This window comes from Crinia signifera, chromosome 1 (genome assembly GCF_055691185.1).
Source record: "Crinia signifera chromosome 1, ASM5569118v1, whole genome shotgun sequence".
NCBI classification, from domain to species: domain Eukaryota; kingdom Metazoa; phylum Chordata; class Amphibia; order Anura; family Myobatrachidae; genus Crinia; species Crinia signifera.
This window is the reverse complement of record NC_139217.1, coordinates 88,385,153-88,399,319: the sequence shown is the minus strand read 5'-3', so window position 1 is coordinate 88,399,319 and position 14,167 is coordinate 88,385,153. Positions and strand designations below refer to the sequence as shown.

At 42.0% G+C, this 14,167-nt stretch overlaps 1 protein-coding gene across 11 annotated transcripts in view; it reads left to right on the top strand.

Annotated features, from left to right (window-relative positions):
* PCM1 (pericentriolar material 1) overlaps positions 1–14,167 on the top strand; it is a 108,909-nt gene that overhangs the window by 7,430 nt on the left and 87,312 nt on the right. For 9 of the 11 annotated variants that reach the window (XM_083169484.1, XM_083169521.1, XM_083169476.1 and 6 more), the window contains exons 2-4: positions 7,005–7,128; positions 9,087–9,329; positions 9,481–9,753. In XM_083169484.1, coding sequence (XP_083025610.1) covers positions 7,033–7,128; positions 9,087–9,329; positions 9,481–9,753 — 612 coding nt within the window. In that variant the 5' untranslated portion in view covers positions 7,005–7,032. Of the gene's footprint in view, positions 1–2,138; positions 2,292–5,949; positions 6,013–7,004; positions 7,129–9,086; positions 9,330–9,480; positions 9,754–14,167 lie in introns of those variants that run through there. The other 2 variants (XM_083169468.1, XM_083169460.1) reach the window with 2 other exon arrangements.

Sequence of the window (14,167 nt, the reverse complement as noted above, 5' to 3'; positions counted from 1 at the left end):
TTTATTTTTTAAATTAAATTACATTAGCAGATAATGGATGCTTTTGATTTGTACAACATATTGTCTGTGTTGTATGCACTGTCACACAGGTGTGGATGTCCTAGACCTCTTCCAGAAATAAGACAAAGACACCGTTGTTTCTAAGTGGTGAATTGCATAACATTAAACTTAATAGAAGCCTAACCGCAGCATCTTGGCTGAGGGAGAAATGCCACCTTTTGTAGCCTGACTGGCACGCCCCATCTGCACTCAGCTGCTTACCAACCTGTAGTACAACTTGAGTCCAGCACCACCTTTTCTCAGACAGTTCACTCACAAGGAGAAAATGTAATGAGGGGCAATTTATCATATTCTGCAATTTTGGACACAGGCGTTAAAGCACTGAATATCTAATTTCCCATCCAAAATGTTGCCTTTTTCTGTTCAGTTAATTTTTTACCTTATACCCTGCAGAAAAAATTGTAGGATTAAATTTGTTCCAAAGAGTGGTAGCTGATTAAAGTTTTCCATTGTCACCACAGCTCCATACCTGACTATGCTTGATAGCAAGCCGCAGTGCCTGGGCCCCATCCACCACAGCTAATATTTGGCTCTCTGTGGCTAATATTCTACCGTTACTTTCAACTTTCATTTTCTCTTCCCCAAACCTCAACAATAACAGGACCACTATTGTTAAACAAAGAAAATATCAAAGTGACATTTCTTTCAACATGCCAAACATTTTCCAAATAATTGCTTTAATCTATAGACTTATACCTACCTACTAATTTTTTCTCCATTCCTAAACTATTAACTCCTTCTGCATTTACTCCCGTATATCCCAAGAAACCACTGACCAGCTGGCCTGGGCCCTCAAGGATCTCCCGAAAGCCAAGTGCCAAGATGGAGGTCAAACACAGTTTAGGACTCTACACCTCGTCCTGGCACTCACATTTACACTTTCTGCAAGATAACTGCCACTATAACATGTTGGTTACATGGAGTCTCATTCATACTTGCCCACTTTTGAAAAGTAGTTTCAGGGAGATTATGGTTGGTAGTAGAATTTTGCATAGTGCCCCATTGAGGGGGCGTGTCATGCTCCACCCAAAGGGCATGCCTAGTTCCATATATGGAGAGTGTGAAAAGAGATTGTGAACGTGGCGCCTAGAAGCGTGGGTGTGTACTGCTACATCTGAGAGGAATCTTTTAAAATGACTTATATCCAAATGTAGATGAGCCCCAGAACAGTTAGTAAGAGCTACTATACTTGCTAATGTGCTGGTGATTCAATGTAAATGTATCCATCATTCCTTTTTCCCCCAAAAATGTAACAGTGTAATCTGGGATAGGTGAAATGAGGGAGATTGCTGCTATTTCAGGGAGTCTCCTGCAGAATGCAGGAGTGTAGGCAACTATGCGATCCTTCATATACTCAGCTGCTCACTACTAAACCATGGAACTATCGCTTCCCATAACATGGTATCTGATGCGCTCACTAACCCCTACACTCTTCTAAAACACTGCTTTTGGCATTCTGATTGGTCACAGATCATTACTGTGGACATTTGAACAGAAGAATAATAATAATAATAATAATAATAATAATAATAATAAAAAGGTCCTCTGAACCTGGTTACAAAAGCCTTAGGGGCGTCGGCTTTAGAACAGTCATCTCTTTCATCTCGCTGCTGAAGGGAAATAAGCGCCGGTTGGTGTTTGCTATGTAGCCTTCTGATGATTATGTGTTTGGAAACAGAACAGTGTGTATGAGATCACCGAAGTCTGAACAAGGAAAATGCTTCACTTATTGCCTTCTAGTTATGGCTGCTGATTTGGGGTTTTGTACAGTAATATGTCCGGTGTAGACAAATAATTTATAGCAATGCCAATAGTACGTGACAGCGGCACAGTGTGTGTGTGTACGTACAGCAGCCTGGAAGGATGATTTTCATTAAGTATTCCTACTGCTCATCCTGCAGTGTGCTGAAACCTCAGCCATCCAGCTTGTCACATATAATAGCCCGTTTATCACATACACTCCAGCTCCTGTCTGCACTGTGCTATGGCCGTACCTAACAAACCATACACGACAGGCGCTAGGACCCGGCCTCTCTGATTGCTGGAACTTTTGCCGCCTATAGGCGGCGGGTGTTGAAGCTGTTGCGCGGTTACCGGGCAGTATGGCGGGATTTCTGGCTGGCTGCTGTGAGTCCTGCAGCCCCGCCTCCTTAGACCTGAGCTAATAACGTGCATTCCTCTGCAGCACAGCAACAACAACAACAACTTCGAGCCCATGTACTGCTGAGCAGGTAACGCTGCTGCCGCGATGGGGATGGGAGTGATGCTGTGCAATGGCTGCGCTTCTGCCTCATGTCTGCCTGTGTGTGCTTTGTTCTTACTGTACTACCTTGCACGCAATCCTGGGGATTCGTGCGGTCCTAATCTCCTCGATACTTTAGCGTAGCTGATAGGTCATACATTAATATCCATAGGGCCACACTCAAAGTAAAAATCCAGAGAACTGTAGCTTATTTGTGCCCCCCACTTTGTTCTATCTATCTATCTATCTATCTATCTATCTATCTATCTATCTATCTATCTATCTATCTATCTATCTATCTATCCAGTAATAATAGCGCCTGTGTAGAACATTCTGTTATTATGTTATTTGTCTTTGTACAGTGTTGCTAGATCCTTTTCCAGTAACAGGTATTGTGTTGCTGTGGATACAGTAAACACTTCCAGTCTGTCAGCTGGAGATGAGGACGGTTATATACAGTTTGCTTAGTGCACCTTTCTCAGTACTTGTTTATTTGATTTAAATTATTTTGAAAAGACTAGTTGAGATATTTTAATAAATGTGCAAAATATTTATTTATAACTGGTGTAGGGGCGGGTATAGGTTTAGAAATTGCAGTTGCCCACTGCCCATATTTTCCAGTGGTAGTTATTAGCCATGGCAAAAATAAATGGGTACGTTACATTTGAAAAAATGCCCTTAGTTTGTATATATTGCAGCTTGTCTCTTCCTGCCTTTAATAAAGATGGGTGAGATGGTGCCTTTTCTATTCTGCATACCTTCTCTCTGGTGCTGCAAGGTGATTTCATGGCTGTCTATCTTGGGGACAGCTGATTGCATATTCTGGTTATGATATATAAAGAGGGGGTGTGCTTGGATAATGGTATTCAGCATGTGCACACTACCTGATACAACTGACAGGCACCTGCTTGAGGCAAGCCCCTTAAGGGTATTTTCATATTGTACACGTCTGTATTTGATATTTAGCCATGCTGATATTGTACTCTTGTCCAGTTTGTGGAAAACCAGCACTACACAGCATAGTTTCTGCAGCTTGTGAGAAAACTTTGCTGAATATGAAGGTGTCTTATACACCGTGCAGTTGTCAAACTAAAGGAGTATCTACCTCTAGAGCAGTTTTAAAGAAAACTAAAGTTGGCCATACATTCAAACGACCAGCATGCGATCCTGATGGTGTCACAATCTCCCTTGAACTCCCCGGTAGTCCTGGACTCACCATTTGGTGCATTTTTGACCCATGCCAATGATACACTGTACGATCCAGCTGCTGCATACAATCAATTGTTTCTCGATCGATCATATGTATTAGGGTCCAAGAAAATGCCAGTCAAATGATGCTGGTCGTTCAATTCATCAAATGACTAATAGCATGTACAAAAACCCACTTATGATTTGCACCATACAGATGGAGCCGTTCTCATTGTGCTGTCCGCCAGCAGGACAGCGCATCGTACCTAAACACCTCACGATGGTCACCGGAAAAACACACAATGCATCGCACAACCCGTCGAAATTGTGCATTCGGGCCTGAAATCATTCTGCTGCTATGGCCAGCTTTAGGCTCCAGGGGAAAAGTGAGGTATTTAGGGTTAGGGATAAACATACTCACTGGAAAGCCTGGGGATCGCAACTCTGATCCAGAAATGAACACAATTAGTTAATCTAATTCTAGCTCCCTGCGTCTTTTAAACCTATTCTGTTCCTCTTACCTGTTCCTCTTACCTGCCTGAGTTGGTGTTCAATGCTGTGGTGCTTCTAGTACATGTTTGGTCAGAAAATCAGTGCTGAAATACAGATCACACTGTGCTAGAAGCAACACAGCAGATAGCGATACCCCAGGCAGGAAAGAAGAACTATAAACAACAGTTAAGTGCTCACAGCAGTCTATCTAGTTGTGTATTGAGGGTTTTCCTTTTCCCCTCACAAGGTAAATTGCAAACAGAAGATATACATAACTTGTGAACAGGCGTAGATGTGTTCTACTACTATAGTACTTCTCCGCCGTAGGTATGCTCAGGGTACCATGCATAGGGAAAACATTTATATAGTGAAGTACAATTTGGTACAACAAAATTTTGATGAACACAATACACTTTCTGGTAGGTCACAATCAGATCCTCCAGATATGTGAAGACAAAGCTAAAATTCCAATCTAAAAATTATGTATTTAAAAATCCTTCCGGGAAGTCTCTTAAATGACTCAAAAAGTGGGGCAATTACCGATACGGTGGAACTGATTCGCCAGTTCATATAGCGCATGTGAGAATGTCCCGGGGCAAAATCACAGGTATCCGCTCCTTTGTGTCTCGGCGCCTCGCTCCTGAGTCAATCCGATGGATCTTCCAGACTGACGCATTTCGACTCCTGCTGGAGTCTTTTTCAAAGTCTCAAGTGGGTATGTCTTACCCGAGTGTCCGGTCCATCTTATATAGTGTCCTTGTGGGTAATTCTACATTCAATTTCCGCGCTCCGTTAGTTTCCGGGCTCCAGCCCGGATGTGACGTCTTGTAACTGCATCACGTCACCATAGTTACCGAGTGTCATCTGTTAACTTCCGGACTCCAGTCCGGAAGTAACGTCCCGTATCCAGGTCTCCGCCGTTGTTGCCATAGTTGCGGACGCTAAGAGTGTGCAGTCTGTTATGCCGATACGTCATATCCGTTCTTATGCGGCTTTGCTATTACGTTGCCATGGTTTTTATGTATGTTTACCTATACGGCTGAAATCAAGGGAAGTAGCATCAAATGACAGTTTTGTACATGCGGTCTTTCTTATTTGTATAAAGTGACAGTGCATATTAATTTACCTACATACAAAACTCAACATCTTTTCTGATAAAGTGACAGTGCCTATGAGCAGCATCCTTTGTATCGCCCATAAAGTGACGGTGCTTATCTCTGTTCTTATACATAATGTAAACATTCACCATTCAGGGGAAATAACATCAATGGCAGTTTTATGCATGCGGTCATTATCATTTATACAATGTGACAGTGCATACTAGTTTACCTACATACAAAATTCGACATCCTTTCCTACAAAGTGACAGTGCATATGAGCAGCATCCATTATATCGCCCATAAAGTGGCAGTGCTTCTCTTTGTTTTTATACATAATATTAAACTCAATGATAAAAAGTTATAAAAACCATTTTATTTCATAACCAGCGTTCAGGCCTTTGGTTATCAAGGTACCTAGTTCATATATTAGCTTCATTTCGGCTTTTGCTAATTGGGTGGCTAGATCTCTTTGCCTCCAATGCCCAAAGCCCTATTTGTCGGGTTTCCTGATTTTTTTTTAATACCAGCCCCAGCTCGGGTAATTTACCGTTTAAAAGCTGCAGTGGGAAAGGGTCTTTGAGGCTCTTGCTGTTTAAAAACCCTTTTAAAAATAACGGGTATTGACCCGTTTCAGCAGTGGGAAAGCAGCATAACCCTAGAATGTCTGTGTGTGCATGTACATGTGGTAGGGAATATAGATTGTAAGCTCCACTGGGGCAGGGACTGATGTCAAATATTCTCTGTAAAGCGCTGCGTAATATGTGTGCGCTATATAAGAAACTGTTAAATAAATAGATAAGTGTACTACTGTAGTATGTAATCCAGGAGTTTAGTCACAACCTACAGTATCTGTTTTGTACTTAACAGAACCTCTTCCCAACCATGTTCATCTCCCACTCTATCTACATGAAGTCTTATTCGAGCTAGAATGTGAGTGCATACATGAAATCCCTGTAATAGTTGAATGTTTCTTTATACTAGCTGTAATCTCTTTAGGTGGTTTTGTTACTATGTTTTGTATAGATAATGTTCAGTAATTACCTGAAGCATCTTGTGGATAGCAAGTAGCTTCAGTAACACCTGCTGGCTTTTATCTGTTCTATTCCTCCACAAGGTTTCCATACGTCATACACAGGAGTAGAACATGTAACAGATGTTCAAATTGAACACTTTGTAAAACTCCTGGGAATCTGACACTGTGTTTGCGCCCAGTGTTAGTTTCTGGAATTGGAGCCAGATGGAGGCTGCAATCGGAAGCTCTCTATCTATCCCTCCAAGTATGCCTCCATAGGCTTAAATAGGTTCTACAGGGGTGGTCAAACCAGTCCTATGTTTCTATGTCCTGAACATGTTCCATCATTCCAACAGGCCACCTGTGGATCTTAAAAATGTGACAGGCGGTAGTAACACGTGCATCAGCTAGGCGGTTTGAAAATTACGACCTGTTAATAGATCTCAAGGCCGGTTTACACAAACACTTTTCAATCGGCTGTTCAGTGGGTCAGCTCTGACATCACACCTGGGTGGGCATTTGAATTTGCTTGGCCAGTGAAGATGTCATTCACAGACATTGTGGGTACACACCTGTCAATCCACAAACGACATATTGGACAGAGGATTTATTGTCTAGTACAGTAGTTCTCAAACGTGGTACATTTTAAAAGATCCCAAGTTTGAGCCAATGATTTCACGTGTGATTCCGTGAGGAGACGAGGAAAACATGCACTGTGTGGGGTCCTGAGGACCGAGTTTGAGAACCTGTGGTCTAGTGTTGCAATCAACATTGGGCTACAACATATTAGATTTCTATGTTTATTTTTGTTTTTTGGTATAGCATATTTTTCCTGTTAAATACATTAAAGCAATGGACTAGGATGTTACAGAATTTCATTGTATATTTATTTTTGTTAATCCTTGCACAGGTTTCGGGTTACTTGTGTACCGTAAATCATGGCTACTGGAGGAGGTACACCTGAGGAAGGCGTTATTGATCAGGATCTGCCTAATTGGAGTCATGAGTCTCTTGATGATAGACTAAACAATATGGTATTATTCTTTTTTTTTTTTTTTTTTTTAATTGAATTGATCTAATCGCATACGTACATTAAATGCTCACTCTCACAATAAATAAAACACATAGATATTTGTAGGTATAAACGATGAGCAGCAGTTAAGCTGGGTACACATAGATTTATCTGTACAATCTGTCTGGTGGGAACAGAAATCTGGCAATGTACTGGAGCAAATAAGTCATCCTATTTCACCCGAACCCAGATAAAATAAGATTGTTCAGATAAACTTGTCAAATCAAATAGCTTCCAAAATGGTGTTTGGAAGCAAATGTTTAATTGTCATATGCTCCCATACATTACCAGATTTTTGTTCACATCAGACAGATCAGACAGATTGGACAGATAAATCTTTAGGTGTGTACCCAGCCTTTGTGGTCATAAAGCAAAAGGGGGAAGATGCCCATAGTAACCAATCAGCTTACATCAATCAATTTATACAATGTATTTGATAAATAAAGCTAATCAGTTGCATCGGACAACTTCTCTGCTTAGAACAAATTTTTGTTAACCAGTTGCCTGATGTAGTCATATCAGATATGACCACATCAAGCTGGGTTTTCCCTGACCTGGTTGCGTCTGATCTGACTGTCTGTGCAGTCTACCAGTGGCTGCTGGAGACTATTTTACAGCAGATACCTGCCTCAGCCCACCTTACCGACAGGGGGGGAAGTGATTCTGAAAGAAAAAGTTAAATCTGTGTTTAAATGTGTATGTAAATAGCTATTTAAAGCTTATTGAAATGTTTATTAGTAAAATTATAGTGAATGGGGTTTAAATAGCCATTTACTTAATCTGAATAAACATTTAATATTCCTGAATGTTGGCAACCACACAACTTTTATAACTGGATCATTTGATGTTATTTACCAGTGATTGTCAACCTCAACCTTCAATTTTTCCCAATATATTTTAGTTTGAGGATTTCTGTCTAGTGAAGTGGAGGGATCATTTTTGACCTACCAATATAGTTCGAAATTACCTGTGTATGATAAAAGAAATCTGCAAAACATGGACTGTAGGTGGTTCTTAGGGATTGGAGTGGAGAACATCTGGTGTATATATACCGTACAAGGCCTGGTGGCATAAATACAATGGGAAAGCATTTTTATTCTTCTAATATAAAGCCAAATAAGTGCTAAATCTTTTATTTCTGCTATTAGGGCTTTCTTGTTGGATGTATCTTTAGTTTACTGACTGCACAATGATTAGTAAGTCCATGTGAAGTGGCTACTCTTTTGTTTATAGCTGTTGGAGTGCCTTGAGGACAGTGTTTGGCAACCACTAGTGTAAAGTGTGTAAATTTAGAAGTGTTCTATTCATTAGCTGTGACACTTAAAAATGACCCCTTCCATCAGGTACAAAATGCTCTGCTCCTGGACTTCCACCTCGGTCACCTCTACTGAACTAGTGGACTGATAAGGTGCTTTTTCATGTGGCCAGCAGTGGATGCAGGGAATTATGGGAATGCCGGGGCTGGAGGTCCGGGCACCAAGGAGCACAACTTCTTTAAACAAGTGCAGCCCGACGCTCCGCCCCCCCCTAATACCCCTTCCCGTCCTTAGAGACCAGTTTTTTTCCTTGATGCTCTGAGGAACAGGGCTTTTTTAAGCCCAGATCAACTTACATTTTTTTTTTGCTGTTCAACCTCGCAGCCACAGCGCTGTACCTGATAGATTGAGGCATGCTGTATGAATCAGCTTTGTTGTTTTTTAAAACCTATGTTTTTTACTTTTTTTTTAGGTACATACAGTATGTATCATTAAAAAGAAAAGGGGAACAGTATTGTAGCAGCATGAAGAGATTAACCTTTATTTTGATCTGCAGACTACATTAACTATATTAAGTAGAAGCTGTCTGCTGTTTATGCATGCTGTCACACCCTGTTCATTAGTCCTGATTTCCTTAATATATTTCCTTTTCCTCTATGCTCAGGATTGGAGTGGGCAAAAGAAAGCCAATAGATCGTCTGAGAAAAACAAGAAAAAGTTTAGCATGGAATGTGAGACGCGACTTACAAATGACATCTCCCCGGGGTCCTCTCCAGGCGTTGGTCGCAGGCGCACAAGAACACCACATACTTATCCACATACCAGATATATGTCACAGATGTCTGTCCCAGAACAGGCAGAATTGGAAAGACTGAAGCAGAAAATCAATTTTGGTGACCTGGATCAGGTGTGCTCTTGTAATATGGGTTTTATACGATCTGTGCATACTTTGTCAGTTTCTTACTTCACCTTTTATTTTGGGCCTTTGTATTGTGTTCACTATTAAGAACTTCTGTATGTTATAAATTTTGTATCAAATTTTTTTTTTTTAATTATAGAGGAGCATCGGGAGTGACTCTCAAGGCAGAGCAACAGCAGCCAACAACAAGCGTCAGCCTGCTGAGAACCGGAAGCCTTTTAATTTTCTACCACTACAGTTAAATACTAACAAAGATAAGGCTGCGTCTTCAAGCCCCCCAAAGAGAGAATCGGGGATCTCCGCACTACCCAAGGACTTTCTAGCTTCTGCTCTCACTAAGGATTTACTGCAAAATTACCAGGCTTCTTTGGAAGAAGATTGCAGTGGAGATCCAGCGTTTGACAGCAGCCAGGTACTTTGTCATTTTTCTGAATTATCTTTTTTTCAAGAATTTTTAGTTGGTAAAGAACTATGGTCTCCAATTTTAAAATTGTTTCAACATATGTAAGTCTTAAGATGCATACACATTGGGTTTTTTTTCCACTGTGTTTATGTTGTGAAAACCACTGGCCGATAAATCACTCTGCATACACACTGAGCGATTTTCACTTGGGGAGAACCACTTTCCACATTAGGAGACTGTGGCAAGTGGTTCAATCAGCCTGTAAAACAGGCTGACGGACAAGCGGAGGTTGGCGATGATTGCTCATCGCCCAGCCATACACACACAACACTGCCTAGTGTGTATGGGCCTTTTAGTCTATATTAGGCATAGTTAATTATATCCTTCTTTACATTTCATTAACTTAGACCCTTAAATGGAGGAGATTTAAAAAATTGTGTTGCTTATCCTTCTAGTTGTCCAGTAGTATTTACGGTACTTGTGTATTTGCAGTTGCAATTTACATACGTACGGCACGTAGGAAAATAGTTTTCCTTAGCTAATTTTTAGTGCACCCCTGCCCACGGATCTCATCGCATGCCATTTGCGGTGCAATTCGATTTTTCATTGTATAAGCACCCATGTGATGAGATTTGATGGTACTTCATTTTAAAAGCACCCATGCACACCCTCACTATCCTTCCTCCCGTCCTTTTCATTCCCCCACTATCCGTGTTGGCGTGGAGTTGATTTTATGAAGTGTGGCGAGCGCAATGAGCCCGAAGCGTGGCGAGGGGACGCGGAATACATGCAAAGTTATCCGCGTCCCCTCGCGGGGCTCACCGCGATTCGGGCTCGGTGGTGCGCCGCGCTCGCCACACTTTATAAAATCAACTCCATGCCGACGTGGAGAGTGGGGGTATGGAAAAGTCGGGAGGATGCGTAACAGCGTCCCCTCGTGGATAGTGGGGGTGTGCTATATCCCATAGACATGTACATGCGATTTTACATGTGATGCGATCGACGGTCAGGGTGCAGTGAATAAATAAACTAGTGTGATCGCATGCGATGCAATTTCACTACGCAGAATAGTCCACTAAGCAAATAAACAAGTACGGTATTTACAATTGGGAACATGAACTTTTTACTCAAATATTTTTTTTTTTTTCAGATTAATGTAATTTGAACTTTTTTTTTTTTTTTTTTTTTTTTACATAAAACCAAAAAATATTTATTATAGTAGTTAGTAGTCAAGGAAGCAAAGTGTATTTTTCATGCAAATGTTTTTGGCCCTGTGCTTAGTGTGTGGTCATGTAAAATGTATTGTTTTCGATTGGGAGATATGCTCATATTCTGAAAGCTGATAAGTGTAAAAATAGTGGATCTCCTATTGGCATCCAGCTGTATTGGGGTATCTTTTTTTTTATATATATAACTCATTATCTCACAGCAAATGCCATCTTTTATTTTTTTCAGAAATTATTTATTCTTATCTTTGTATAATTTATTTCATAGTTACAGTTTATTTTTAACAGACAACATATTTACAATAAATGATGAGCTTTGTTTTTCATCGCATTAACTCACACACTTATACAAAGGGGGTATGCAAAGGGGGGTATGCAATCTGGGATCACGGCTGTCGATCCCCGCTGACAGCCGTGATCCAGGCCCGTTTGTGGTCAGATCGACCGCATAACGACAGATGTGATTCAATGTCCCCCCTGCCGATGGGCGCAAATGACGCGTGGCCTCTAAAACGACCATGAATTGTCGATCTGCGGCCCGGATAACGACAGTCCACGGCCGTTGAACGTGATGCAGCATCAATGCTGTCATTAATGACAGCATTGAATAGGGAGCCGCCACGTCGGAAATAGCGGCGGCACATTGCATACCCTCCAAAGTATTCCATCCAGAAGTAGTCGCACCTGGAACCCTTGTGATCTGACTTTGTGTGTTTTGAAACCTGCTTCATTGCTAGATATTCTCTCTCATTTTTATTTATGTATGTGGCAGAAGACCATGGGAAAAGTAGGCACTTGTTTCCTAGCACAGCGCGCATCGGGTCCCAAAGCCTACCTTAAGTTAAGGTATGCGATGGGACCCGACTGACGCGATTACGGGCTTTTTTTCACCTTTCCCGACAATTGTAGAATCGGGTCCATCGCATGCTATTATAATGGCATACAATGCGACCAATGCGATGGACCCGATTTTACATAGGGAACAATGTTAAATGGCCCACCATACCCGATTTTTGATTGTATACCCACCCTGATGGGTAATTTGTATGTGAAATGCCCCCCCATTGTTAACACCACCCCACGATGAATGCCAACCCGAAGCGTGGCGAGCCCGCGAGGGGCGGTGGTACGCGTCCTACAACCTTTTCATACCCCCATTATCCACGTTGGCGTGGAGTTGATTCTATATAGTGTGGCGAGCGCAGCAAGCCACCGAGCCTGAAGCGTGGCGAGCGCACACGTAATACCTGTAAAGTAATGCGCTGCGCTCGCCACACTATATAAAATCAACTCCACGTCGACGTGGATAGTGGGGGTATGAAAATGTCGGAGGACGCATACCGCCACCCCTCGCGTGCTCGCTGCGATCGTCATGCTTCAGGTTGGCGTTCATCGTGGGGTGGCATTAACAATGGGGGGGCATTTCACCCATCAGGGTGGGTATACAATGAAAATTGGGGTCTAGGGGGGCATATAACATTGGGTTTAATGTAAAATCGGGTCTCGGGGACCATTTTACATTGGTTCCAATGTAAAAATCGGGTCGATCGCATCACATGCGATTTGGTTGCATGCGATGCGATCGACGCGATTTTTTTCGGACCCGATGGATACAATTAAAATCATTGGCGCCGTGCTAGGAAACAAGTACCGAAAAGAACCCATGATGAAGATGATGAATATTTATATGTAACACTTGGGAATGAAGGGGATATTCTTATAATGGCTCAATGTGGCTTTCCGAAATGCAATTCCAGAAAACATTTTATGCTTTTAGTATCTTCCAGTTTTTTCTTTTTTGCTTTGTAATGTAACTCAAGGAATCTGGATTGAAAGCCGTATACGCCAAAGTGTAAAGGCCCACACACACCAGTCGATTTTGAGCTCAAAGTAGCTCAGTTTTGAGCTCAAAATCTCTAAGTGTGTATGGCCGGGTGATGAGTGGTGAGCGCTGATGCAGGCTCCCGTATTGTTGCCATCCTGTTTTTCCAGCTGAATGAACCACTTTCCACAGTCTTGTACTGTGAAAAGTGGTTAACTCGCCCGATGAAAACTGCTTAGTGTGTATGCATTGAGCAATTTTTTATTTTTTTGGCCAGCGATATTTACATGATCGTTCGCCATACACACTTGCCAAAAACACCCAGTATGTGTATGCAACTTAACTCATTAGAACTTCTCTTCAGTTTTGGCATCTTCATAGATTCAGCATTAAAGAGCCCCTTACCTGCCCAAGGTCATCATAATATATTGGGGATACTTATCAAAGCTCGGAGAGAGAGGAACTAGCAATCATTAAGTTCATAAACTGCATTTTTTTTTTTAAACACAACATGTGAAATGAGAAGTTAATCGGTTGATACGTTCTTGGTCTCCAAGTTTTAATAATTCTCCCCTGTAGTCTGAATTTGCACTCTTTAAAAAAGATGAGGCTTGGGAAGCTGAATTCTCTTTAGAGGATACATTTTTAACTTGTGAACTATGGTAGAAATTTGCCACTTGAATATGAGTCTACTGTCACACCATGGGGACTAGGAGTGGCACTTGTGTAGCTTCATGGCGGCAGGGAAAACTCATGGGATCGTTGCGTTGTTACTTTTGTAACTTGGTGTAAATTGGCAAAAAATCTTGCTGCCCTAGAATAACGCTATCCATTCAACCTATTGGGGCAGATGTATTAAGCCTTAACAAGAGATAAATGCAAGGGTGATAAAGAGAGATAAACGTCCAGCCAATCACCTGCTAACTGCCATGTTACAGGCTGTGTTTGAAAAAAGTCAGTTAGGAGCTGATTGGCTCTTGTTAAGGCTTAATAAAAAGCATTCAGCTGTAAAATAAATGAGGCAGATAAAATTTAGGAGCAGAAGCCCTCAGCAAGTTATTTATTAAAGTTTTTTTTATATAGCGCAAACATATTCCGCAGGGTAGTGTTCATTCTAGGATTGCCACCGGGCAGGACGCCGGGGGGGCGGACGAGACCCACTGACGGCACAGCTGGGGGCGGTCCCAGGCTGCCGATGTCATGAAAGGGGTGTGCCCGGGCCACAGCCGTCATGTAAGGGGGTGTGCCCGGCTGCCTCCGTGCCAGGGAAGCGCCGTGCATTGCCGTTTACGGCTATGCTGGGCTTCCCCGTGAGGCTGTTTTAGCGGAGCGCTGCGAGAGGGGCAGGGCGCATTTTGCACTTTAAAAATCCGGC